This window comes from Haliotis cracherodii, unplaced genomic scaffold (genome assembly GCF_022045235.1).
Source record: "Haliotis cracherodii isolate W230 unplaced genomic scaffold, xgHalCrac1.p SCAF_14, whole genome shotgun sequence".
NCBI lineage: Eukaryota > Metazoa > Mollusca > Gastropoda > Lepetellida > Haliotidae > Haliotis > Haliotis cracherodii.
Genome location: NW_027266269.1, coordinates 14,497,029 through 14,521,679, shown reverse-complemented (window position 1 = coordinate 14,521,679; position 24,651 = coordinate 14,497,029). Strand labels below are relative to the sequence as shown.

Genomic DNA, 24,651 nt, shown 5'->3' with positions numbered 1-24,651 from the left:
TTAGCCTGGGGATGGCAATGTTGCTGTTAACAAGCAGTGGAATCCCTGGTACCAGCGGCGTCTTTGGAAACACTCCACAAAAGATGTTCTTTTCTTTTTCCGGATTCTACATAATACCATCCTGGTCAGGAATATAAATAATATATCCAGAATCCTGAAATGTAAAATGCAAGATGTGGTATATGAAATGTTTATCTCTGAACATAAGTAAGTCTTGTGACGTCATTCTATTCTTCGAACCGTGTAGTTTTTCTTCGAGCAAGTTCAGTCCAATAGCTGAAACCCCTTATCGACATGAACTATTCCCTTGTCATGGCACATCTCCGAGTGATGCGTTCACCACGTGAAGCAAGTTTCGTACCCACGGCACCACGAATTTGCCGTGTAATTGCATGTTTCATTTTGACACCGGTGCAGTTGATTGTGATTGGTTCCTGGTCAGCGTTGCATTATTCTTGTCCATAAAAAGTCCTCCAAAGCGTGTATTCGTTAAACTAGCCTACATTGATATTACGACACACACAATAATTAGTGACTGCACTGCAACATAATAAGTTGATCAACACGGCAGGTTTGACATGTCACCGGGACAGTCATGTAATGGATCAACACGGCTGGTTTGACATGTCACCGGGACAGTCATGTAATGGATCAACACGGCTGGTTTGACATGTCACCGGGACAGTCATGTTCTGGTTCAAAGTGATATTTACATTATGTCACCATGGTATGATGTTGTTTACATTTACATTGTGGTATCGTGGCAATCATGTAAAGGATCCAAATTCCATTTACATGGCACTGTGGTAGTTTTAAATTAAATCCGAACTACTGTGAGATATTCCTTGTGAAACGTTTGGAGGGCTGGGATATGCAGCCGGTCCAGCTGATCCACTCAGTGGTTTCAGAGACGTAAACATGAAGCATCACGGGGCTGTGTGACGGTGAAGGATCTTTACGGGAGAGGGGCAGGCACATGGGTACAATGTGTGAAGCCCAGTTCTGGTGTCCTCCGCCGTCATATTGCAGGAATATTGCCAAAAGCCGGGTAAAATTATATTCACTTTCTTTTTCGGGACAGCTCTCTGCCATGTATGTTTGATGCTACTAACATTGTCGAACGCGAATTACATTATTATTTGAAAAAAAGGCGCTAAAGCTTATGATAAACAGAAAAAAATACCCTACTTGCATTTGTATGGTTAATAGCAACTCGAAATTGAATATCAAAACAATTCATTAACATCGAAAATATGTCATTCAACATCGAAAACGTACTCAACACTAGAAGTTCCACAATGGTGTGCGATAACTTCACACGTGCGTTCCATGGAGGCCACATCTCAACAGACACCAAGCATGCAACACTTTGACAGCTACAAAGTCACATTGACTGACGACAGTATTAATTTCAAGCCCTTGCCTGTAACCAAGTACCCTATTTTTTAACGAGGCGACTTAAAATGGCGTCGGAAAATCTTGAAAACGGTTGCTACGAAAGAAACGTTTGGCCACCACTTACCAAAATGGCGGAAGGTGGGAAATGTGTTCTTACCAAGAAAACAACACACACAAAATATCATATGCTACAGTAACTTCAGATTCATACAACATACTTCATGCATGTCAGCTTTCTTGACGGGATTACAAACGGCTGATCTATGAACGATGATTCAAAATATCAGTCTTAAGATGAAGCCGATGTGTCAATTCGTGAGTGCTGATAAGAGATGCACTTGCTTCATCATCGAGGCAAAATTTTATAACCAGATGCTTTGTAGTTTAGGGGAAATATTGCGAAAATACGACGGACGAACACTGGACAATGAACCAGGATATGGGTTGAGTTGAACTTGAGTCATTCGTTCCCATTCGTAATTCCACCTGTAGTCCCTGTGTTACCTCCTCGGGGTTGCCTTGCACTGCTGGGGAGGAGCACCCAGTTTCCAATTAACAATAGGACCAATCACTGGAGAGATTAGATGATCATGGGATGATTGATTCTGTTTCAGGTTCCTCTGCCTGTTTACCTCGTCATTGTTGGCCTTAATGATCCAGGCGTAAAAATAACAGTCAGTGGACACGGGTCATTCGCGGACAATCGCTGATGTTTTCAAACAATATATGGTCACATTCGAAATATATACCTAGTTGCCTAAACTTAAACTTTCTTCTGCCATTTTGACTTTGCATTTATGCATTTATGCAAATTAAAGAGGTGCTCTTTCACCGATGATGTTGGTTGAAGAAATAAAACAAATTAATTTTACAATTCAGTGCTACCATAAATATCCCGAGAGTAGTGTACAGTGTTGAACAATATTTATTGTGAAAACGCACAAACACATGCACCTACTTGAGCGTTGGTTCTTGAAGCATCCCAGGGATTGACTAACCTATCAGGGGACGGAGCACATGCCTCCAGGCAGCCTGCACAACTTCTATAGTTGACCAGGACCATGCCACCGATCTGTTCCGCAGCAGTGTAGACCATAGTCTCGATTGGGACGTCAGTCTAGTGACGATTTCTTGCGGTGTTAAGATGGATAAATATTTACTTAAATAACAGCTATTTTCTCAAGAAAGAACGAACGTAAAATGCAAATTGCACCAGACTTTCGTTGATATATTGAGTGAAGCAGAAAGATAGTAAAAGAAAACAATCTAGGTATTTATAAACTTGTAATGTAGCTGTAATGACACAGTACGTGACACAGTCATCTAGTCACACCTAATTGTGTCCTTAGACAAATTGCCTCTCAACAGAGTTTTTGAAATCCGAGTTTTAGTAGCGTATTCCGTATCTGAGGGTAGAATGTAGATTCACAAGACTGATAAGGTAGATTATGAGTTTACTTCGTCACCTTTGACTTAAGGCAGTATCGTCTCTCGCCGAGGCCGACCGCTGCAGGCTCACGTTAAGGTAGGGGTTCCTGCCGCACCAGGAGGCATCGGTCGGGATATGTACTCCCCTGGGACGGCTTTACACAGATTATCCACACAACAGCAACAGTAAGCTCGCAATTACCGAATGCCTCCACGACACAATTACATTTCCATTGCTATCATCTCCCAAACGGTATAATTGTGTGTAGGCCTTTATCCATTGTTCCGTTTATATGATGCACTAAATTGACAGTTGACAGTGGTGTATGGGAGGTGGTCTATGCCAGGTGGTGTATGGCAGGTGGTGTATGGGAGGTGGTTATGACAGGTGGTGTATGGCAGGTGGTTATGCCAGGTGGTCTATGCCAGGTGGTGTATGGCAGGTGGTGTATGGGAGATGGTTATGACAGGTGGTGTATGGGAGGTGGTGTATGGGAGGTGGTGAATGGGAGGTGGTCTATGCCAGGTGGTGTATGGCAGGTGGTGTATGGGAGGTGGTTATGACAGGTGGTGTATGGCAGGTGGTTATGACAGGTGGTGTATGGCAGGTGGTGTATGGCAGGTGGTGTATGGCAGGTGGTGTATGGGAGGTGGTGTATGGGAGGTGGTTATGACAGGTGGTCTATGCCAGGTGGTGTATGGCAGGTGGTGTATGGCAGGTGGTTATGACAGGTGGTGTATGGGAGGTGGTTATGACAGGTGGTGTATGACAGGTGGTGTATGGCAGGTGGTTATGACAGGTGGTTATGCCAGGTGGTGTATGGCAGGTGGTGTATGGGAGGTGGTTATGACAGGTGGTGTATGGCAGGTGGTTATGCCAGGTGGTCTTTGCCAGGTGGTGTATGGCAGGTGGTGTATGGGAGGTGGTTATGACAGGTGGTGTATGGCAGGTGGTTATGACAGGTGGTTATGCCAGGTGGTGTATGGCAGGTGGTTATGACAGGTGGTGTATGGCAGGTGGTGTATGGGAGGTGGTTATGACAGGTGGTGTATGGCAGGTGGTTATGACAGGTGGTGTATGGCAGGTGGTTATGCCACGTGGTCTATGCCAGGTGGTGTATGGCAGGTGGTGTATGGGAGGTGGTTATGACAGGTGGTGTATGGCAGGTGGTTATGACAGGTGGTTATGCCAGGTGGTGTATGGCAGGTGGTGTATGGGAGGTGGTTATGACAGGTGGTTATGGCAGGTGGTGAATGGGAGGTGGTTATGACAGGTGGTGTATGGGAGGTGGCTATGACAGGTGGTTAATAGGAGGTGGTGTATGGGAGGTGGTATATTGCAGGTGGTTATGGGAGGTGATGTATGGCAGGTGGTGTATGGCAGGTGGTTATGGGAGGTGGTTATGGCAGGTGGTGAATGGGAGGTGGTGTATGGAAATTGTGTGTGAGAGTGGTGTATAAGAGTGGTGTATGGGAGGTGGTTATGGCAGGTGGTGTATGGCAGGTGATTATGGGAGGTGGTGTATGGCAGGTGGTGTATGGGAGATGGTGTATGGCAGGTGGTGTATGGGAGGTGGTGTATGGCAGGTGGTGTATGGGAGGTGGTGTATGGGAGGTGGTTATGGGAGGTGGTATATGGGAATTGTGTATGAGAGTGGTGTATAAGAGTGGTGTATGGGAGGTGGTGTATGGCAGGTGGTTATGGGAGGTGGTTATGGGAGGTGGTTATGGCAGGTGGTGAATGGGAGGTGGTGTATGGGAATTGGTGTATTAGAGTGCTGTATAAGAGTGGTGTATGGGAGGTGGTGTATGGGAGGTGGTGTATGGGAGGTGGTGTATGGGAGGTGGTTTATGGCAGGTGGTTATGGGAGGTGGTGTATGGGAGGTGGTGTATGGGAGGTGGTGTATGGCAGGTGGTGTATGGGATGTGATGTATGGGAGGTGATATATGGCAGGTGGTTATTGGGGGTGGTTATGGGAAGTGATGTAAGGGAGGTGGTAATGGGAGGTGGTGTATGGAAGGTGGTTAAGGGAGTGGTGTATTGGAGGTGGTGTATGGTAGGTGGTTATGGGAGGTGGTTATGGGAGGTGGTGTATGAGAGGTGGTTATGGCAGGTGGTGTATGGGAGCTGGTGTATGAGAGGTGGTGTGTGAGAGGTGGTTATGGGAGGTGGTGTATGAGAGATGATGTATGGCAGGTGGTTATAGGAGGTGGTTATGGGAGGTGGTGTATGAGAGGTGGTCTATGAGAGATGGTTTATGGAAGGTGGTGTATGAGAGGTGGTGTATGGGAGGTGGTTATGGGAGGTGGTGTATGAGAGGTGGTGTATGAGAGGTGGTGTATGGGAGGTGGTGTATGAGATGTGGTGTATGAGAGGTGGTGTATGAGAGGAGGTGGTGTATGGGAGGTGGTGTATGGGAGGTGGTGTACGAGATGTGGTGTATGGGAGGTGGTGTATGAGATTTGGTGTATGAGATGTGGTGTATGAGAGGTGGTGTATGAGAGGTGGTGTATGAGAGGTGGTGTATGGGAGGTGGTGTATAGCAGGAAGACCAGTGCATGATGTGTGCTCAGATAAATGGTGAGTCGGGCAGTCGCTGAGGTGTATTAGTGTGGTGAAAATGCATCTACAGTCTGACGAGAGCGACATTAGGAAGAATGACATAATGTAATTAATTCAATAAAATCTCATCTGGGGATATTCTTCCATTTCCTTCTCAGACAAGATGATTTGTCACGGAATGCAGACTGAAATGGGGAATTGTGTTTATGGATAACGCAATTGCACCAGTTGGCAAGAAGCAAGAGATATTTTGTGTGTTATGAGTCCGTGATGTAGGGTAGTGATGTAGGGGAACACTGAACTGAGGTCATGGTGATGTAGGGGGAACACTGAACTGAGGTCATGGTGAGCTAGGGGGAACACTGAACTGAGGTCATGGTGAGCTAGGGGGAACACTGAACTGAAGTCATGGTGATGTAGGGGGAACACTGAACTGAGGTCATGGTGAGCTAGGGGGAACACTGAAATGAAGTCATGGTGATGTAGGGGGAACACTGAACTGAGGTCATGGTGATGTAGGGGGAACACTGAACTGAGGTCATGGTGATGTAAGGGGAACACTGAACTGAGGTCATGGTGAGCTAGAGGGAACACTGAACTGAAGTCATGGTGATGTAGGGGGAACACTGAACTGAGGTCATGGTGATGTAGGGGGAACACTGAACTGAAGTCATGGTGATGTAGGGGGAACACTGAACTGAGGTCATGGTGATGTAGGGGGAACACTGAACTGAGGTCATGGTGATGTAGGGGGAATACTGAACTGAGGTCATGGTGAGCTAGGGGGAACACTGAACTGAAGTCATGGTGATGTAGGGGGAACACTGAACTGAAATCATGGTGAGCTAGGGGGAACACTGAACTGAGGTCATGGTGAGCTAGGGGGAACACTGAACTGAGGTCATGGTGATGTAGGGGGAACACTAAACTGAGGTCATGGTGATGTAGGGGGAACACTGAACTGAGGTCATGGTGAGCTAGGGGGAACACTGAAATGAAGTCATGGTGATGTAGGGGGAACACTGAACTGAGGTCATGGTGAGCTAGGGGGAACACTGAACTGAAGTCATGGTGATGTAGGGGGAACACTGAAATGAAGTCATGGTGAGCTAGGGGGAACACTGAAATGAAGTCATGGTGATGTAGGGGGAACACTGAACTGAGGTCATGGTGAGCTAGGGGGAACACTGAACTGAAGTCATGGTGATGTAGGGGGAACACTGAACTGAAGTCATGGTGAGCTAGGGGGAACACTGAACTGAAGTCATGGTGATGTAGGGGGAACACTGAACTGAGGTCATGGTGAGCTAGGGAGAACACTGAAATGAAGTCATGGTGATGTAGGGGGAACACTGAACTGAGGTCATGGTGAGCTAGGGGGAACACTGAACTGAGGTCATGGTGAGCTAGGGGGAACACTGAAATGAAGTCATGGTGATGTAGGGGGAACACTGAACTGAAGTCATGGTGATGTAGGGGGAACACTGAACTGAGGTCATGGTGAGCTAGGGGGAACACTGAAATGAAGTCATGGTGATGTAGGGGGAACACTGAACTGAAGTCATGGTGAGCTAGGGGGAACACTGAAATGAAGTCATGGTGATGTAGGGGGAACACTGAACTGAGGTCATGGTGAACTAGGGGGAACACTGAACTGAAGTCATGGTGATGTAGGGGGAACACTGAACTGAAGTCATGGTGAGCTAGGGGGAACACTGAACTGAAGTCATGGTGATGTAAGGGGAACACTGAACTGAGGTCATGGTGAGCTAGGGAGAACACTGAAATGAAGTCATGGTGATGTAGGGGGAACACTGAACTGAGGTCATGGTGAGCTAGGGGGAACACTGAACTGAGGTCATGGTGAGCTAGGGGGAACACTGAAATGAAGTCATGGTGATGTAGGGGGAACACTGAACTGAAGTCATGGTGATGTAGGGGGAACACTGAACTGAGGTCATGGTGAGCTAGGGGGAACACTGAAATGAAGTCATGGTGATGTAGGGGGAACACTGAACTGAAGTCATGGTGAGCTAGGGGGAACACTGAAATGAAGTCATGGTGATGTAGGGGGAACACTGAACTGAAGTCATGGTGATGTAGGGGGAACACTGAAATGAAGTCATGGTGATGTAGGGGGAACACTGAACTGAAGTCATGGTGATGTAGGGGGAACACTGAACTGAGGTCATGGTGATGTAGGGGGAACACTGAACTGAAGTCATGGTGAGCTAGGGGGAACACTGAACTGAGGTCATGGTGATGTAGGGGGAACACTGAACTGAAGTCATGGTGAGCTAGGGGGAACACTGAAATAAAGTCATGGTGATGTAGGGGGAACACTGAACTGAAGTCATGGTGAGCTAGGGGGAACACTGAACTGAGGTCATGGTGATGTGGTTGTATATATGCCATGTCTGTAACACAGTGTAGTTGTATATATTCCATGTCCACAACCCAGTGTGGTGTACATATTCCATGTCTATAACCCAGTGTGGTTGTATATATTCCATGTCCACAACCCAGTGTGGTTGTATATATTCCATGTCCACAACCCAGTGTGGTTGTATATATTTCATGTCTATAACCCAGTGTGGTTGTATATATTCCATATCTATAACCCAGTGTGGTTGTATATATTCCATATTTATAACCCAGTGTGGTTGTATATATTCCATGTCCAAAACCCAGTGTAGTTGTATATATTCCATGTCTATAACCCAGTGTGGTTGTATATATTCCATGTCCACAACCCAGTGTGGTTGTATATATTCCATGTCTGTAACGCAACATAGTTGTTTATATTCCATGTCCACAACTCAGTGTGGTTGTATATATTCCATGTCTATGACCCAGTGTGGTTGTATATATTCCATGTCCACAACCCATTGTGGTTGTATATATTCCATGTCCACAACCCATTGTGGTTGTATATATTCCATGTCCACAACCCAGTGTGGTTGTATATATTCCATGTCCACAACCCAGTGTGGTTGTATATATTCCATGTCTACAACCCAGTGTGGTTGTATATATTCCATGTCCACAACCCACTATGTTAAATGTATTCCATGTTCATATTCCAGTTCTATCCATTGCTTGACGTGCCACTCACTGATGTGATCGTGTTATGGTAGACCTATTTCTAGTTCTGCCAGAGATAAAGCAGGGATTGAATGTGTCTCTGTTGTACACGCTTTTACCACAAATAAGATTTCCTTCGCTCCATGAGACATATTTGTCGGCGGTTTATTGAATTAGTGTCATTTTCTATTATCGTCGTACGTTAAGTTTATAATTTAAGGATGATATATCAAATGTTGTATCTCTTTTGTCAGCATAACCTTTACGACGGACTGAGTGACGTTATTATGTTCTAATAAGGACTACACTTCTCGCTGGCTTTAACGCACTCCACAAAGTGTGTACTAAATCGTAAACAGGTAGTTAAAAACAGGTGGACAGTGTTAATTATCAGGCTTTATTTGTTACCAACTTGTTTATTTATTTTACTCCGTTTCGGTGACAGTAGACAGTTGACAAAGACTCGAATGAATATATCCCAAAGATCATCCTTGTATCATTGTTCACTATCTAAACTGGCGCGAATCTATGTGTTTTTTTCCGTGGATCTACGTGAATTGTATTGAGGCATATTTCTCTTTTACAGAAAATATCAGAGGTTGTAAAATACCACGTTCAGTAAGCATGAGTCAAGCGACACTGTGACACTGGTCCCGTGACTTTCACTATCTATCTGAGAACACACTGCACCGTCTACGTCCGCGCCTCGGGTTGTAACAATGAAAAAGTCAAAAGTTATCACCCGGAACTTGGTTGTCGACAACCGCCTGACTTTATTAACTTTTAGCTGCACGTGACATTTCATCTTCCCAAGGCTCGATTCCAACAGTCGAGGGTTGATAGGGCCACTCCGTTAAATCATCGGCGTGTGTCAGCTATATACGTCCACTATGAACCCATGAAGTAGCTGTTTATTATAAGCATATTTCGGATTGTTCAGCTCACCTGCAGCAGACACTTCTACACCTATGTTAACACTGGCAGTCTGCTACACCTATGTTAACACTGGCAGTCTGCTACACCTCTGTTAACACTGGCAGTCTGCTACACCTATGTTAACACTGGCAGTCTGCTACACCAATGTTAACACTGGCAGTCTGCTACACCTATGTTGACACTGGCAGTCTGCTACACCTATGTTGACACTGGCAGTCTGCTACACCTCTGTTAACACTGGCAGTCTGCTACACCTATGTTAACACTGGCAGTCTGCTACACCTATGTTGACACTGGCAGTCTGCTACACCTCTGTTAACACTGGCAGTCTGCTACACCTATGTTAACACTGGCTGTCTGCTACACCTATGTTAACACTGGCTGTCTGCTACACCTCTGCTAACACTGGCAGTCTGCTACACCTATGTTAACACTGGCAGTCTGCTACACCTATGTTGACACTGGCAGTCTGCTACACGTATGTTAACACTGGCAGTCTTCTACACCTATGTTAACACTGGCATTCTGCTATACCTATGTTGACACTGGCAGTCTGCTACACCTATGTTGACACTGGCAGTCTGCTACACCTATGTTGACACTGGCAGTCTGCTACACCTATGTTAACACTGGCAGTCTGCTACACCTATGTTGACACTGGCAGTCTGCTACACGTATGTTAACACTGGCAGTCTTCTACACCTATGTTAACACTGGCAGTCTTCTACACCTATGTTAACACTGGCAGTCTGCTATACCTATGTTGACACTGGCAGTCTGCTACACCTATGTTGACACTGGCAGTCTGCTACACGTATGTTAACACTGGCAGTCTTCTACACCTATGTTAACACTGGCAGTCTTCTACACCTATGTTAACACTGGCAGTCTGCTATACCTATGTTGACACTGGCAGTCTGCTACAACTATGTTGACACTGGCAGTCTGCTACACCTATGTTAACACTGGCAGTCTTCTTCATCGGCGGGCACAACGGGGATTGTCAATGGCAGTCTTTTCAGAAAATTCAGAACTTTGAAAACGTTGTAGTCACAAATTACTGTCATGGAGTGAACCAAACACTGTGCTAGTAAGACCTAAGCAGCCATCAGCTGACGAACAGCGGGTGTGAAAAAAGAAGAAAGAAGCCAAAAGTGTGTGTTCGTGGGTGTCTGGTGTATGTTCATAGTTTGGACCCTGCTCTTAGCTTTTGCCTTGTCACATGACCACAAACGTACGCGTCTCTGAAAGCACCGGGGTTACGAAGGGGCATGTTTGTGCGACTGAACCCAACAGCTGGCTCTGTAAAGCATCTGATTCGGTGGTAATAAGGACATTTTGAAATGTCAGTATTTTGGTCCAGGACTGAGCTGTTCATGAAATGCTGGATACCGCGAGAGTGTGTCTTCTGTGGTCAAACATGGCGTTATCTGGATATGTGATTCCATCTGTCACACTTGTCCTTCGTGTAACCCTTGTGTCTTCTGATGCCTTAATTTGTTACATGTCCTCTTTAGTGTTGACGTGTCTCACATTGTGTGGCCCTCAGCCTTTGCCAGTAATCTCATCCAGCATTAAGCATGGACATCACGGAAACCACGTTGAACATATAATTTTGTCCAACTACTCAGACAGTTATTTCTCTATGTGTACATTAAATGCAACACACTCTATTATATTTGTGGCATATTTTGATTTAAGACGAATAGACATGTTGGGATATGAACGCTGTTATCTGTCATAACATGGTCTATAATGTTGTAAATATTTCATTACAGTCACGCAAAAATCATGGGAAGCATATTTACACAAGAATATTGGAAACACTCTATCACACTTGTTTCCTGTTATTGTGATATGCATTTGTATATGTAGAGTCATGTAACACCTAGTCACGTGGCGCTCTGTAGTGGCCGTGACCACGAAACCGGGAAGAGCACATGTTTTGCACAAAGAGAAACGAAAAATAAGATATAATCAAAAAGACAAAATGTTTGCTATTTGCAGCAGCTGGGTAATGTGTGCTTCGTATATGCAGTAGCTGTGTAATGTGTGCTTCGTATGTGTATTAGCTGTGTAATGTGTGCTTCGTATGTGCAGTAGTTGTGTAATGTGTGCTTCGAACCTGCAGTAGCTGGGTAATGTGTGCTTCGTATGTGCAGTAGCTGTGTAATGTGTGCTTCGTATGTGTATTAGCTGGGTAATGTGTGCTTCGTATATGCAGTAGCTGTGTAATGTGTGCTTCGTATGTGTATTAGCTGTGTAATGTGTGCTTCGTATGTGCAGTAGTTGTGTAATGTGTGCTTCGAACCTGCAGTAGCTGGGTAATGTGTGCTTCGTATGTGCATTAGCTGTGTAATGTGTGCTTCGTATGTGCATTAGCTGTGTAATGTGTGCTTCGTATGTGCATAAGCTGTGTAATGTGTGCTTCGTACCTACAGAAGCTGTGTGATGTGTGCTTCGTATGTGCATTAGCTGTGTAATGTGTGGTTCCAATCTATGGAAGCTGTGTAATGCCGGTTTTCGATCTGCAGCACATCTCTAATGCCGGGTTCGTATCTGTAGAAGCTGTGTGATGTGTGCTTCGTATGTGCAGAAGCTGTGTAATGTGTGGTTCCAATCTATGGAAGCTGTGTAATGCCGGTTATCGATCTGCAGCAGATCTCTAATGACGGGTTCCTATCTGTAGTAACTGTGAAATGCCGGGTTCCTATCTGTAGTAAATGTGTAATGACGGGTTCCAATCTTTAGTAACTGTGTAATGCCTGGTTCCTCTCTGCAGTATCTATGTAATGCCGGATTCCTGTCTGCAGTAGCTGTGTTCCTATCTGCAGTAACTCTGTAATGAAGGGTTCCTATCAGCAGTAACAGTGTAATGTGTGGTTCCTATCAGCAGTAACAGTGTAATGTGTGGTTCCTATCAGCAGTAACAGTGTAATGTGTGGTTCCTATCAGCAGTAACGGTGTAATGTGTGGTTCTTATCTGTAGCAGTAACAGTGTAATGTGTGGTTCCTATCAGCAGTAACAGTGTAATGTGTGGTTCCTATCAGCAGTAACTGTGTAATGTGTGGTTCCTATCAGCAGTAACAGTGTAATGTGTGGTTCCTATCAGCAGTAACAGTATAATGTTTGGTTCCTATCAGCAGTAACAGTATAATGTTTGGTTCCTATCAGCAGTAACAGTGTAATGTGTGGTTCCTATCAGCAGTAACAGTATAATGTTTGGTTCCTATCAGCAGTAACAGTGTAATGTTTGGTTCCTATCAGCAGTAACAGTGTAATGTGTGGTTCCTATCAGCAGTAACGGTGTAATGTGGGGTTCCTATTAGCAGTAACTGTGTAATGTGTGGTTCCTATCAGCAGTAACAGTGTAATGTGTGGTTACTATTAGCAGTAACGGTGTAATGTGGGGTTCCTATTAGCAGTAACTGTGTAATGTGTGGTTCCTATCAGCAGTAACAGTGTAATGTGTGGTTACTATTAGCAGTAACAGTGTAATGTGTGGTTCCTATCTGCAGTAACTGTGTCATGCCAGGTTTCTCTCTGTAGTATCTTTGTAATGCCGGGTTCCTGTCTACAGTAACTGTGTCATGCCGGGTTCCTATCTGCAGTAACTGTGTAATGCCGGGTTCTTTTATGCAGTAACTGTGTAATGCCGAATTCCTATCTACAGAAGCTGTGCAATGCCGGGTTCCTATCTGCAGAATGTGTGTAATGGGGGATGCTATCTACAGAATCTGTGTTATTCGGGTTCCTATCTGCAGCCACTGTGTAATTTGTGGTTCCTTTCTGTAGAAGATGTGTGATGTGTGGTTCCTACCCACAGAAGCTGTGTAATGCCCCGTCCCTATCTGAAGTAACTGTGTAATGCCGGGTTCTTTTATGCAGTAACTGTGTAATGCCGGGTTCTTTTATGCAGTAACTGTGTAATGCCGAATTCTTTTATGCAGTAACTGTGTAATGCCGAGTTCTTTTATGCAGTAACTGTGTAATGCCGGGTTCTTTTATGCAGTAACTGTGTAATGCCGGGTTCTTTTATGCAGTAACTGTGTAATGCCGGGTTCTTTTATGCAGTAACTGTGTAATGCCGAGTTCTTTTATGCAGTAACTGTGTAATGCCGAGTTCCTATCTACAGAAGCTGTGCAATGCCGGGTCCCTACATGCAGAAAATGTGTAATGCCTGGTTGCTATCAGCAGAAGCTGAGTAATTTGTGGTTCCTATCTACAGAAACTGTGTAATGTCCCGTCCCTATCTGAAGTAACTGTGTAATGCCGGTTTCCTATCTGCAGCAACTGTGTAATGAAGGGTTCCTATCTGCAGAAGCTGTGTAATGCCGGGTTCCTATCTACAGTAACTGTGTAATGTGTGGTTCCCATCTACTGTTTTATGTGTTGTTCCTATCAACAGAAGTTGTGCAATGACGGGTTCCTATATGCAGTAACTGTGTAATGCTGGGTTCCTACCCACAAAAGCTGTGTAATGCCGGATTTCTATCCGCAGAAGCTGTGTAATGTGTGGTTCTTATCTACAGTAGCTGTGCAATGCCGTGTTTCTATCTGCAGGAGCTGTGTGATGTGTGGTTTTTATCTACAGCAGCTGTGTAATGCCGGGTTTCTATCTGACGAAGCAGTGAAATGTGTGGTTCTTATCTACAGTAGCTGTGTAATGCCGGGTTTCTATCTGCAGCAGCAGTGAAATGTGTGGTTCTTATCTACAGTAGCTGTGTAATGCCGGGTTTCTATCTGCAGAAGCTGTGAAATATGAGGTTCCTAGGTGCAGAAGATTTGTAAAATGTGGTTCCTATCTGCAGTAACTGTGTAATGCCGGTTTCATATCTGCAGAAACTGTGTAATTCAGAATTCCTATTTGCAGTAGCTGTGTAAAGTGTGGTTCCTATCTGCAGTAACAGTGTAATGAATGGTTCCTATATACAGTAACTGTGTTATGTGGTGTTCGTATCTGCAGCAACTGTCTCATGTGTGGTTTCTATCTACAGAATCTTTGTAATTCGGTGTTCCTATCTGCAGAATCTGTCTAATGCCTGATTCCCATCGACAGAAGCTGTGTAATGCCGTGGTCCTACCTGCAGTAACTGTGTAATGCCGGGTTTCTATCTGCAGAAGCTGTGTAAAATGTGCTTCCTATCTGCAGTAACTGTGTAATGTCGGGTTTCTATCTACAGAAGCTGTGTAATGTGTATTTCCTATATACAGAATCTGTTGAATGCCGGGTTCTAATCTACAAAAGCTTTGTAATGTCGGGTTCCTACCTGCAGTAACTGTGTTATGAAGGGTTCCTATCTGCAGTAACTGTGTAATGAAGGGTTCCTATCTGCAGTAACTGTGTAATGTCGGGTTCCTATCTGCAGAAGCTTTGTAATGTGTGCTTCCTATCTGCAGTAACTGTGTAATGAAGGGTTCCTATCTGCAGTAACTGTGTAATGAAGGGTTCTTATCTGCAGTAACTGTGTAATGGGGGTTCCTTTCTGTAGAAGATGTGTAATGTGTGGTTCCTATCTGCAGTAACTGTGTATTGCCAGGTTCTTATCACCAGCAACTGTGTCATGTGTGGTTCCTTTCTACAGAATCTTTGTAATTCGGGGTTCCTATCTGCAGAATCTGTTTAATGCCTGGTTCCCATCGACAGAAGCTGTGTAATGCCATGTTCCTATCTGCAGTAACTGTGTAATGCCGGGTTTCTATCTACAGTAGCTGTGTAATGCCGGGTTCCTATCTACAGAAGCTGTGTAAAATGTGCTTCCTATCTGCAGAAGCTGTGTAGTGCCGGGTTCCTATCTGCAGAAGCTGTGTAATGTGTGGTTCCTATCTACAGAATCTGTTGAATGCCGGGTTCTAATCTACAGAAGCTGTGTAATGTCGGGTTCCTACCTGCAGTAACTGTGTAATGAAGGGTTCCTATCTGCAGAAACTGTGTAATTCCGGGTTCCTATCTGCAGTAACTGTGTAATGGGGGTTCCTTTCTGTAGAAGATGTGTAATGTGTGCTTCCTATCTGCAGTAACTGTGTATTGCCAGGTTCCTGTCTGCAGCAACTGTGTCATGAGTGGTTCCTCTCTACAGAATCTTTGTAATTCGGGGTTCCTATCTGCAGAATCTGTTTAATGCCGGGTTCCCATCGACAGAAGCTGTGTAATGCCATGTTCCTATCGGCAGTAACTGTGTAATGCCGGGTCTCCATCTGTAGAAGCTGTGTAATGTGTGTTTTTTATCTACAGAAGCTGTGTAATGCCGGGTTCCTATCTACAGAAGCTGTGTAAAATGTGCTTACCTATCTGCAGTAACTGTGTAGTGCCGGGTTTCTATCTGCAGTAACTGTGTAATGAAGGGTTCCTATCTGCAGTAACAGTGTAATGAAGGGTTCCTATCTGCAGTAACTGTGTAATGTCGGCTTACTATCTGCAGTAACTGTGTAATGAAGGGTTCCTATCTACAGAAACTGTGTAATGCCGGGTTCCAACCTCATGAAACTGTGTAATACCGAGTTCCTATCTACAGAAGCTGTTTAATGCCGGGTTCCAACATTCAGAAACTTTGTAATGCCTGGTTCCTATCTGCAGAAGGTTTGTAATGGGGGTTCCTATCTACATAATCTGTGTAATTCCGGGTTTCTATCTACAGCAACTGTGTAATGTGTGGTTCCTTTCTGTAGAAGATGTGTAATGCCGTGTTCCTATCTGCAAAATCTGTTTTATGCCTGGTTCCCACCTACAGTAGCTGTGTAATACCGGGTTCCTATCTGCAGCAACTGTGTAAGGAAGGGTTCCTATCTGCAGAAGCTGTGTAATGCCGGGTTCCTATCTACAGTAACTGTGTAATCTGTGGTTCCCATCTGCAGTAACTGTTTTATGTGTTGTTCCTATCAACAGAAGCTGTGCAATGACGGGTTCCTATATGCAGTAACTGTGTAATGCTGGGTTCCTACCCACAGAAGCTGTGTAATGCCGGGTTTCTATCAGCAGGAGCTGTGTGATGTGTGGTTTTTATCTACAGCAGCTGTGTAATGCCGGGTTTCTATCTGACGAAGCAGTGAAATGTGTGGTTCTTATCTACAGTAGCTGTGTAATGCCGGTTTCTATCTGCAGCAGCAGTGAAATGTGTGGTTCTTATCTACAGTAGCTGTGTAATGCCGGGTTTCTATCTGCAGCAGCAGTGTAATGTGAGGTTCCTAGGTGCAGAAGATTTGTAAAATGTGGTTCCTATCTGCAGTAACTGTGTAATGCCGGTTTCATATCTGCAGAAACTGTGTAATTCAGAATTCCTATTTGCAGTAGCTGTGTAAAGTGTGGTTCCTATCAGCAGTAACAGTGTAATGTGTTGTTCATATCTGCGATAACTGTGTAATGTGTGGTTCTTATCTGCAGTAACTGTGTAATGTGTGGTTCTTATCTGCAGAAGGTTTGTAATAGGGGTTCCTATCTACATAATCTGTGTAATTCCGGGTTTCTATCTACAGCAACTGTGTAATGTGTGGTTCCTTTCTGTAGGAGATGTGTAATGCCGTGTTCCTATCTGCAAAATCTGTTTAATGCCTGGTTCCCACCTACAGTATATGTGTAATACCGGGTTCCTATCTACAGAAACTGTGTAATGTCCCGTCCCTATCTGAAGTAACTGTGTAATGCCGTGTTCCTATCTACAGTAACTCTGTAATGCCGGTTTCCTATCTGCAGCAACTGTGTAATGAAGGGTTCCTATCTGCAGAAGTTGTGTAATGCCGGGTTCCTATCTACAGTAACTGTGTAATGTGTGGTTCCCATCTGCAGTAACTGTTTTATGTGTTGTTCCTATCAACAGAAGCTGTGCAATGACGGGTTCCTATATGCAGTAACTGTGTAATGCTGGGTTCCTACCCACAGAAGCTGTGTAATGCCGGGTTTCTATCTGCAGGAGGTGTTCGATGTGTGGTTTTTATCTACAGCAGCTGTGTTATGCTGGGTTTCTATCTGACGAAGCAGTGAAATGTGTGGTTCTTATCTACAGTAGCTGTGTAATGCCGGGTTTCTATCTGCAGCAGCAGTGAAATGTGTGGTTCTTATCTACAGTAGCTGTGTAATGCCGGGTTTCTATCTGCAGCAGCAGTGTAATGTGTGGTTCATATCTTCAGTAACTGTGTAATGTCGGTTTCCTATCTGCAGCAACTGTGTAATGAAGGGTTCCTATCTAAAGAATCTGTGTAATTCCGGGTTCCTATCTCCAGCAACTGTGTAATGTGAGGTTCCTATCTGCAGAAGTTGTGTCATGTTATGTTCCTATCTGAAGTAACTGTGTAATGTGTGGTTCCTATCTGCAGTAACAGTGTAATGAATGGTTCCTATATACAGTAACTGTGTTATGTGGTGTTCGTATCTGCAGCAACTGTCTCATGTGTGGTTTCTATCTACAGAATCTTTGTAATTCGGTGTTCCTATCTGCAGAATCTGTCTAATGCCTGATTCCCATCGACAGAAGCTGTGTAATGCCGTGGTCCTACCTGCAGTAACTGTGTAATGCCGGGTTTCTATCTGCAGAAGCTGTGTAAAATGTGCTTCCTATCTGCAGTAACTGTGTAATGTCGGGTTTCTATCTACAGAAGCTGTGTAATGTGTATTTCCTATATACAGAATCTGTTGAATGCCGGGTTCTAATCTACAAAAGCTTTGTAATGTCGGGTTCCTACCTGCAGTAACTGTGTTATGAAGGGTTCCTATCTGCAGTAACTGTGTAATGAAGGGTTCCTATCTGCAATAACTGTGTAATGTCGGGTTCCTATCTGCAGAAGCTTTGTAATGTGTGCTTCCTATCTGCAGTAACTGTGTAATGAAGGGTTCCTATCTGCAGTAACTGTGTAATGAAGGGTTCCTATCTGCAGTAACTGTGTAATGGGGGTTCCTTTCTGTAGAAGATGTGTAATGTGTGGTTCCTATCTGCAGTAACTGTGTATTGCCAGGTTCCTATCACCAGCAACTGTGTCATGTGTGGTTCCTTTCTACAGAATTTTTGTAATTCGTGGTTCCTATCTGCAGAATCTGTTTAATGCCTGGTTCCCATCGACAGTAGCTGTGTAATGCCATGTTCCTATCGGCAGTAACTGTGTAATGCCGTGTTTCTATCTGCAGCAGCAGTGAAATGTGTGGTTCTTATCTACAGTAGCTGTGTAATGCCGGGTTTCTATCTACAGAAGCTGTGTAATATGAGGTTCGTAGGTGCAGAAGATTTGTAAAATGTGGTTCCTATCTGCAGTAACTGTGTAATGCCGGTTTCATATCTGCAGAAACTGTGTAATTCAGAATTCCTATTTGCAGTAGCTGTGTAAAGTGTGGTTCCTATCAGCAGTAACAGTGTAATGTGTTGTTCATATCTGCGATAACTGTGTAATGTGTGGTTCTTATCTGCAGTAACTGTGTAATGTGTGGTTCTTATCTACAGAAGCTGTGTAATGTGTGGTTCTTATCTACAGTAACTGTGTAATGCCGGGCTCCTACCTGCAGTAACTGTGTTATGCCGGGCTCCTACCTGCAGTAACTGTGTTATGCCGGGCTCCTATCTGCAGAAACTGTGTAATGCCAGGCTCCTACCTGCAGTAACTGTGTTATGCCGGGCTCCTACCTGCAGTAACTGTGTAATGCCAGGCTCCTATCTGCAGTAGCTTTGTAATGTTTCGTTCTTATCTACAGAATCTGTGTAATTCCGGATTCCTATCTGCAGTAGCTGTTTAAAATGTGGTTCCTCTCAGCAGTAAGAGTGTAATGTGTGGTTCCTATCTTCAGTAACTGTGTAATGTCGGTTTCCTATCTGCAGCAACTGTGTAATGAAGGGTTCCTATCTAAAGAATCTGTGTAATTCCGGGTTCCTATCTCCAGCAACTGTGTAATGTGAGGTTCCTATCTGCAGAAGTTGTGTCATGTTATGTTCCTATCTGAAGTAACTGTGTAATGTGTGGTTCCTATCTGCAGTAACAGTGTAATGAATGGTTCCTATATACAGTAACTGTGTTATGTGGTGTTCGTATCTGCAGCAACTGTCTCATGTGTGGTTTCTATCTACAGAATCTTTGTAATTCGGTGTTCCTATCTGCAGAATCTGTCTAATGCCTGATTCCCATCGACAGAAGCTGTGTAATGCCGTGGTCCTACCTGCAGTAACTGTGTAATGCCGGGTTTCTATCTGCAGAAGCTGTGTAAAATGTGCTTCCTATCTGCAGTAACTGTGTAATGTCGGGTTTCTATCTACAGAAGCTGTGTAATGTGTATTTCCTATATACAGAATCTGTTGAATGCCGGGTTCTAATCTACAAAAGCTTTGTAATGTCGGGTTCCTACCTGCAGTAACTGTGTTATGAAGGGTTCCTATCTGCAGTAACTGTGTAATGAAGGGTTCCTATCTGCAGTAACTGTGTAATGTCGGGTTCCTATCTGCAGAAGCTTTGTAATGTGTGCTTCCTATCTGCAGTAACTGTGTAATGAAGGGTTCCTATCTGCAGTAACTGTGTAATGAAGGGTTCCTATCTGCAGTAACTGTGTAATGGGGGTTCCTTTCTGTAGAAGATGTGTAATGTGTGGTTCCTATCTGCAGTAACTGTGTATTGCCAGGTTCCTATCACCAGCAACTGTGTCATGTGTGGTTCCTTTCTACAGAATCTTTGTAATTCGGGGTTCCTATCTGCAGAATCTGTTTAATGCCTGGTTCCCATCGACAGTAGCTGTGTAATGCCATGTTCCTATCGGCAGTAACTGTGTAATGCCGGGTCTCTATCTGTAGAAGCTGTGTAATGTGTGTTTTTTATCTACAGTAACTGTGTAGTGCCGGGTTTCTATCTGCAGTAACTGTGTAATCCCGGGTTTCTATCTGTAGGTGCTGTGTTATGTGTGGTTCTTATCTGCAGTAACTCTGCAATGCCTGGTTACTATCTGCAGAAGCTGCTATGTAATGCTGTCTTTCTATCTACAGAATCTGTTGAATGCCAGTGTAATGAAGGGTTCCTATCTGCAGTAACTGTGTAATGCCGGGTTACTATCTGCAGAAGATGTGTAATAAAGGGTTCCTACCTGCAGAAACTGTGTAATGCCGGGTTTCTACCAGCAGTAACAGTGTGATGTGTGGTTCCTATCTGCAGTAACAGTGTAATGAAGGGTTCCTATCTGCAGTAACTGTGTAATGCCGGGTTACTATCTGCAGTAACTGTGTAATGCCCTGTTCGTATCAGCAGAAGCTGTGTAATACCGGGTTACTATCTACAGTTACTGTGTAATGCCGGGTTCCTACCTACAGAAACTGTGTAATGCCGGGTTCCTACATGCAGAAACTGTGTAATACCGGGTTACTATCTGCAGTAACTGTGTAATGAAAGGTTCCTACCTGCAGAAGCTGTGTAATGCCGGGTTCCTATCTGCATTAACTGTGTAATATGTTTTTCCTATTAGCAGTAACTGTGTAATACCGGGTTACTATCTGCAGTAACTGTGCAATACCGGGTTCCTACCTGCAGAAACTGTGTAATGCCGGGTTCCTACCTGCAGAAACTGTGTAATGCCGGGTTCCTACCTGCAGAAACTGTGTAATGCCGGGTTCCTATCTGCATTAACTGTGTAATGTGTGGTTCCTATTAGCAGTAACTGTGTAATGCCGGGTTCCTACCTGCAGTAACTGTGTAATGTGTGATTCCTGTTAGCAGTAACTGTGTAATGCGGTGTTCCTATCTGCAGTAACTGTGTAATGGTGGGTTCCTATTAGCAGAAACTGTGTCATGAAGGGTTTCTATCTGCAGTAACTGTGTAATGCCGGGTTCCTATCTGCAGTAACTGTGTAATGAAGGGTTCCTATCTGCAGTAACTGTGTAATGCCAGGTTCCTATCTGCAGTAACTGTGTAATGCCGGCTTACTATCTGCAGTAACTGTGTAATGAAGGGTTCCTATCTGCAGTAACTGTGTAATGCCGCGGTCCTATCTATAGAAACTGTGTTATGCCGGGTTCCTATCTGCAGTTACTGTGTAATGCCGCGGTCCTATCTACAGAAGCTGTGCAATGCCGGGTTCCTACATGCAGAAACTGTGTAATGCCGGGTTCCTATCTGCCGAAGGTGTGTAATGGGGGTTGCTTTCTACAGAATCAGTGTTATTCCGGGTTCCTATCTGCAGCCAGTGTGTAATTTGTGGTTCCTCTCTGTAGAAGATGTGTAATGTGTGGTTCCTATCTGCAGTAAATTATGTAATGCCGGGTTTCTATCTGTGTTATGTGTGGTTCTTATCTACAGACGATGTGTAGTGCCAGGTTCCTAGCTGCAGCATCTGTGTCATCTGTGGTTTCTATCTACAGAATCTTTGTAATTCGGTGTTCCTATCTGCAGAATATGTTTAATCCTTGGTTCCCATCTACAGAAGCTGTCTAATGCCGTGTTCCTACCTGCAGTAACTGTGTAATGCCGTGTTCCTACCTGCACTAGGTGTGTAATGTGTGGTTTCTATCTACAGTAGCTGTGTGATATGTGGTTCGTATCAGCTGTAACTCTGTAATGTGTGGTACTTATCTGCAGTAACTATGTAATGTGTGGTTCCTATCTTCAGTAACTGGTTAATATGTTTTTCCTATCTGCAGTAACTTGTAATGTGTGGTTCCTGTCTCCAGAAGCTGTGTAATTCCGGATTCCTATCTGCAGAACCTGGGTAACGCCGGGTTCCTATCTGCAGAAGCTGTGTAATGTGTGGTTCCTATCTGCAGTAACTGTGTAATGCCAGGTTCCTATCTGTAGAAGCTGTATAATGTGTGGTTCCTATCTGTAGAAGCTGTATAATGTGTGGTTCCTATCTGCAGTAACTGTGTAGTGTGTGGTTCCTATCTGCAGTATCTGTGTAGTGCCGGGTTCCTATCTGCAGAACCTGGGTAATGCCGGGTTCCTATCTGCAGAAGCTGTGTAATGTGTGGTTCCTATCTGCAGTAACTGTGTAATGCCAGGTTCCTATCTGTAGAAGCTGTATAATGTGTGGTTCCTATCTGTAGAAGCTGTATAATGTGTGGTTCCTATCTGCAGTAACTGTGTAATGTGTGGTTCATGTCTTCAGAAGTTGTTTAATGGGTGGTTCGTATCTCGAGTGGTATGCAACGTGCAACATGGTATGCATATGGACACAGCCAGTCCTTCCATCCGTGCTTCCGTCCATGCAAAACATCGTTTCCAGAAGAAATCTTGAAAACCGTACAATATGAGTTGATCAATCTTCATATATAGTTAGGACTAGTGGCGAACTGGTGCCTGTAGAAGGTTTGGGATTTTTACAAAGGTATTTTTCGAGTTTCCATGTCAACAAAATGTTCATATGTTTATTCACGACAAATATCTACCACTGCGGAGATTTCCCTGACTTCATCCTCTTGTTAATGTGTCGGTGTCTGTAACCCACAGGTACTTGGCGTCCTCCCAGTTGCAGCCAACAGATGCCCGCAAAGTCTTCCCATGTTTTGACGAGCCCGATTTCAAGGCTATATTCAAGATCACAATCATTCATCAGCCAGGTAAGTCATATAACGGTGTCTCTCCTCAAAGGAATAAGACTGCTCGAGTACAGGTATAGGATGCCCCGAGGCGACAGATCTAAAGTCCCTGAAGCGATCGCCACACCTAGAGATGTCAAAATTTCTTAAATGTTATAGAAAAATGAAAACTATAGAAATTTTGAAAAGTGATCATGGATAGGACGTTGTTGCAAGGTTTCCCTGTGTTGTTCAGAAAGGTCTTGTCACAGTGCTATATCCCTGTGTTGTTCAGAAAGTGGCTTGTCACAGTGCTATATACAGGTGTTGTTCAGAAAGTGGCTTGTCACAGTGCTATATACCTGTGTTGTTCAGAAAGGTCTTGTCACAGTGCTATATCCCTGTGTTGTTCAGAAAGGTCTTGTCACAGTGCTATATCCCTGTGTTGTTCAGAAAGTGGCTTGTCACAGTGCTATATCCCTGTGTTGTTCAGAAAGGTCTTGTCACAGTGCTATATCCCTGTGTTGTTCAGAAAGTGGCTTGTCACAGTGCTATATCCCTGTGTTGTTCAGAAAGTGGCTTGTCACAGTGCTATATCCCTGTGTTGTTCAGAAAGGTCTTGTCACAGTGCTATATCCCTGTGTTGTTCAGAAAGGTCTTGTCACAGTGCTATATCCCTGTGTTGTTCAGAAAGGTCTTGTCACAGTGCTATATCCCTGTGTTGTTCAGAAAGTGGCTTGTCACAGTGCTATATCCCTGTGTTGTTCAGAAAGGTCTTGTCACAGTGCTATATCCCTGTGTTGTTCAGAAAGTGGCTTGTCACAGTGCTATATCCCTGTGTTGTTCAGAAAGTGGCTTGTCACAGTGCTATATCCCTGTGTTGTTCAGAAGGTGGCTTGTCACAGTGCTATATCCCTGTGTTGTTCAGAAAGTGGCTTGTCACAGTGCTATATCCCTGTGTTGTTCAGAAAGTGGCTTGTCACAGTGCTATATCCCTGTGTTGTTCAGAAAGGTCTTGTCACAGTGCTATATACAGGTGTTGTTCAGAAAGTGGCTTGTCACAGTGCTATATACAGGTGTTGTTCAGAAAGTGGCTTGTCACAGTGCTATATCCCTGTGTTGTTCAGAAAGTGGCTTGTCACAGTGCTATATCCCTGTGTTGTTCAGAAAGGTCTTGTCACAGTGCTATATCCCTGTGTTGTTCAGAAAGGTCTTGTCACAGTGCTATATCCATGTGTTGTTCAGAAAGTGGCTTGTCACAGTGCTATATCCCTGTGTTGTTCAGAAAGTGGCTTGTCACAGTGCTATATCCCTGTGTTGTTCAGAAAGTGGCTTGTCACAGTGCTATATCCCTGTGTTGTTCAGAAAGTGGCTTGTCACAGTGCTATATCCCTGTGTTGTTCAGAAAGTGGCTTGTCACAGTGCTATATCCCTGTGTTGTTCAGAAAGTGGCTTGTCACAGTGCTATATCCCTGTGTTGTTCAGAAAGTGGCTTGTCACAGTGCTATATCCCTGTGTTGTTCAGAAAGGTCTTGTCACAGTGCTATATCCCTGTGTTGTTCAGAAAGTGGCTTGTCACAGTGCTATATACAGGTGTTGTTCAGAAAGTGGCTTGTCACAGTGCTATATACAGGTGTTGTTCAGAAAGTGGCTTGTCACAGTGCTATATACAGGTGTTGTTCAGAAAGTGGCTTGTCACAGTTATATATACATGTGTTGTTCAGAAAGTGGCTTGTCACAGTGCTATATCCCTGTGTTGTTCAGAAAGTGGCTTG

General features: G+C 44.3%; 1 protein-coding gene across 1 annotated transcript in view; it reads left to right on the top strand.

Annotated features, from left to right (window-relative positions):
• LOC139461020 (glutamyl aminopeptidase-like) overlaps nucleotides 1-24,651 on the top strand; it is a 167,858-nt gene that overhangs the window by 76,170 nt on the left and 67,037 nt on the right. Inside the window, exon 2 of the mRNA XM_071242502.1 lies at nucleotides 22,809-22,918. Within this exon, the coding sequence (XP_071098603.1) occupies nucleotides 22,809-22,918 (110 nt within the window). The remainder of the gene's footprint in view (nucleotides 1-22,808; nucleotides 22,919-24,651) is intronic.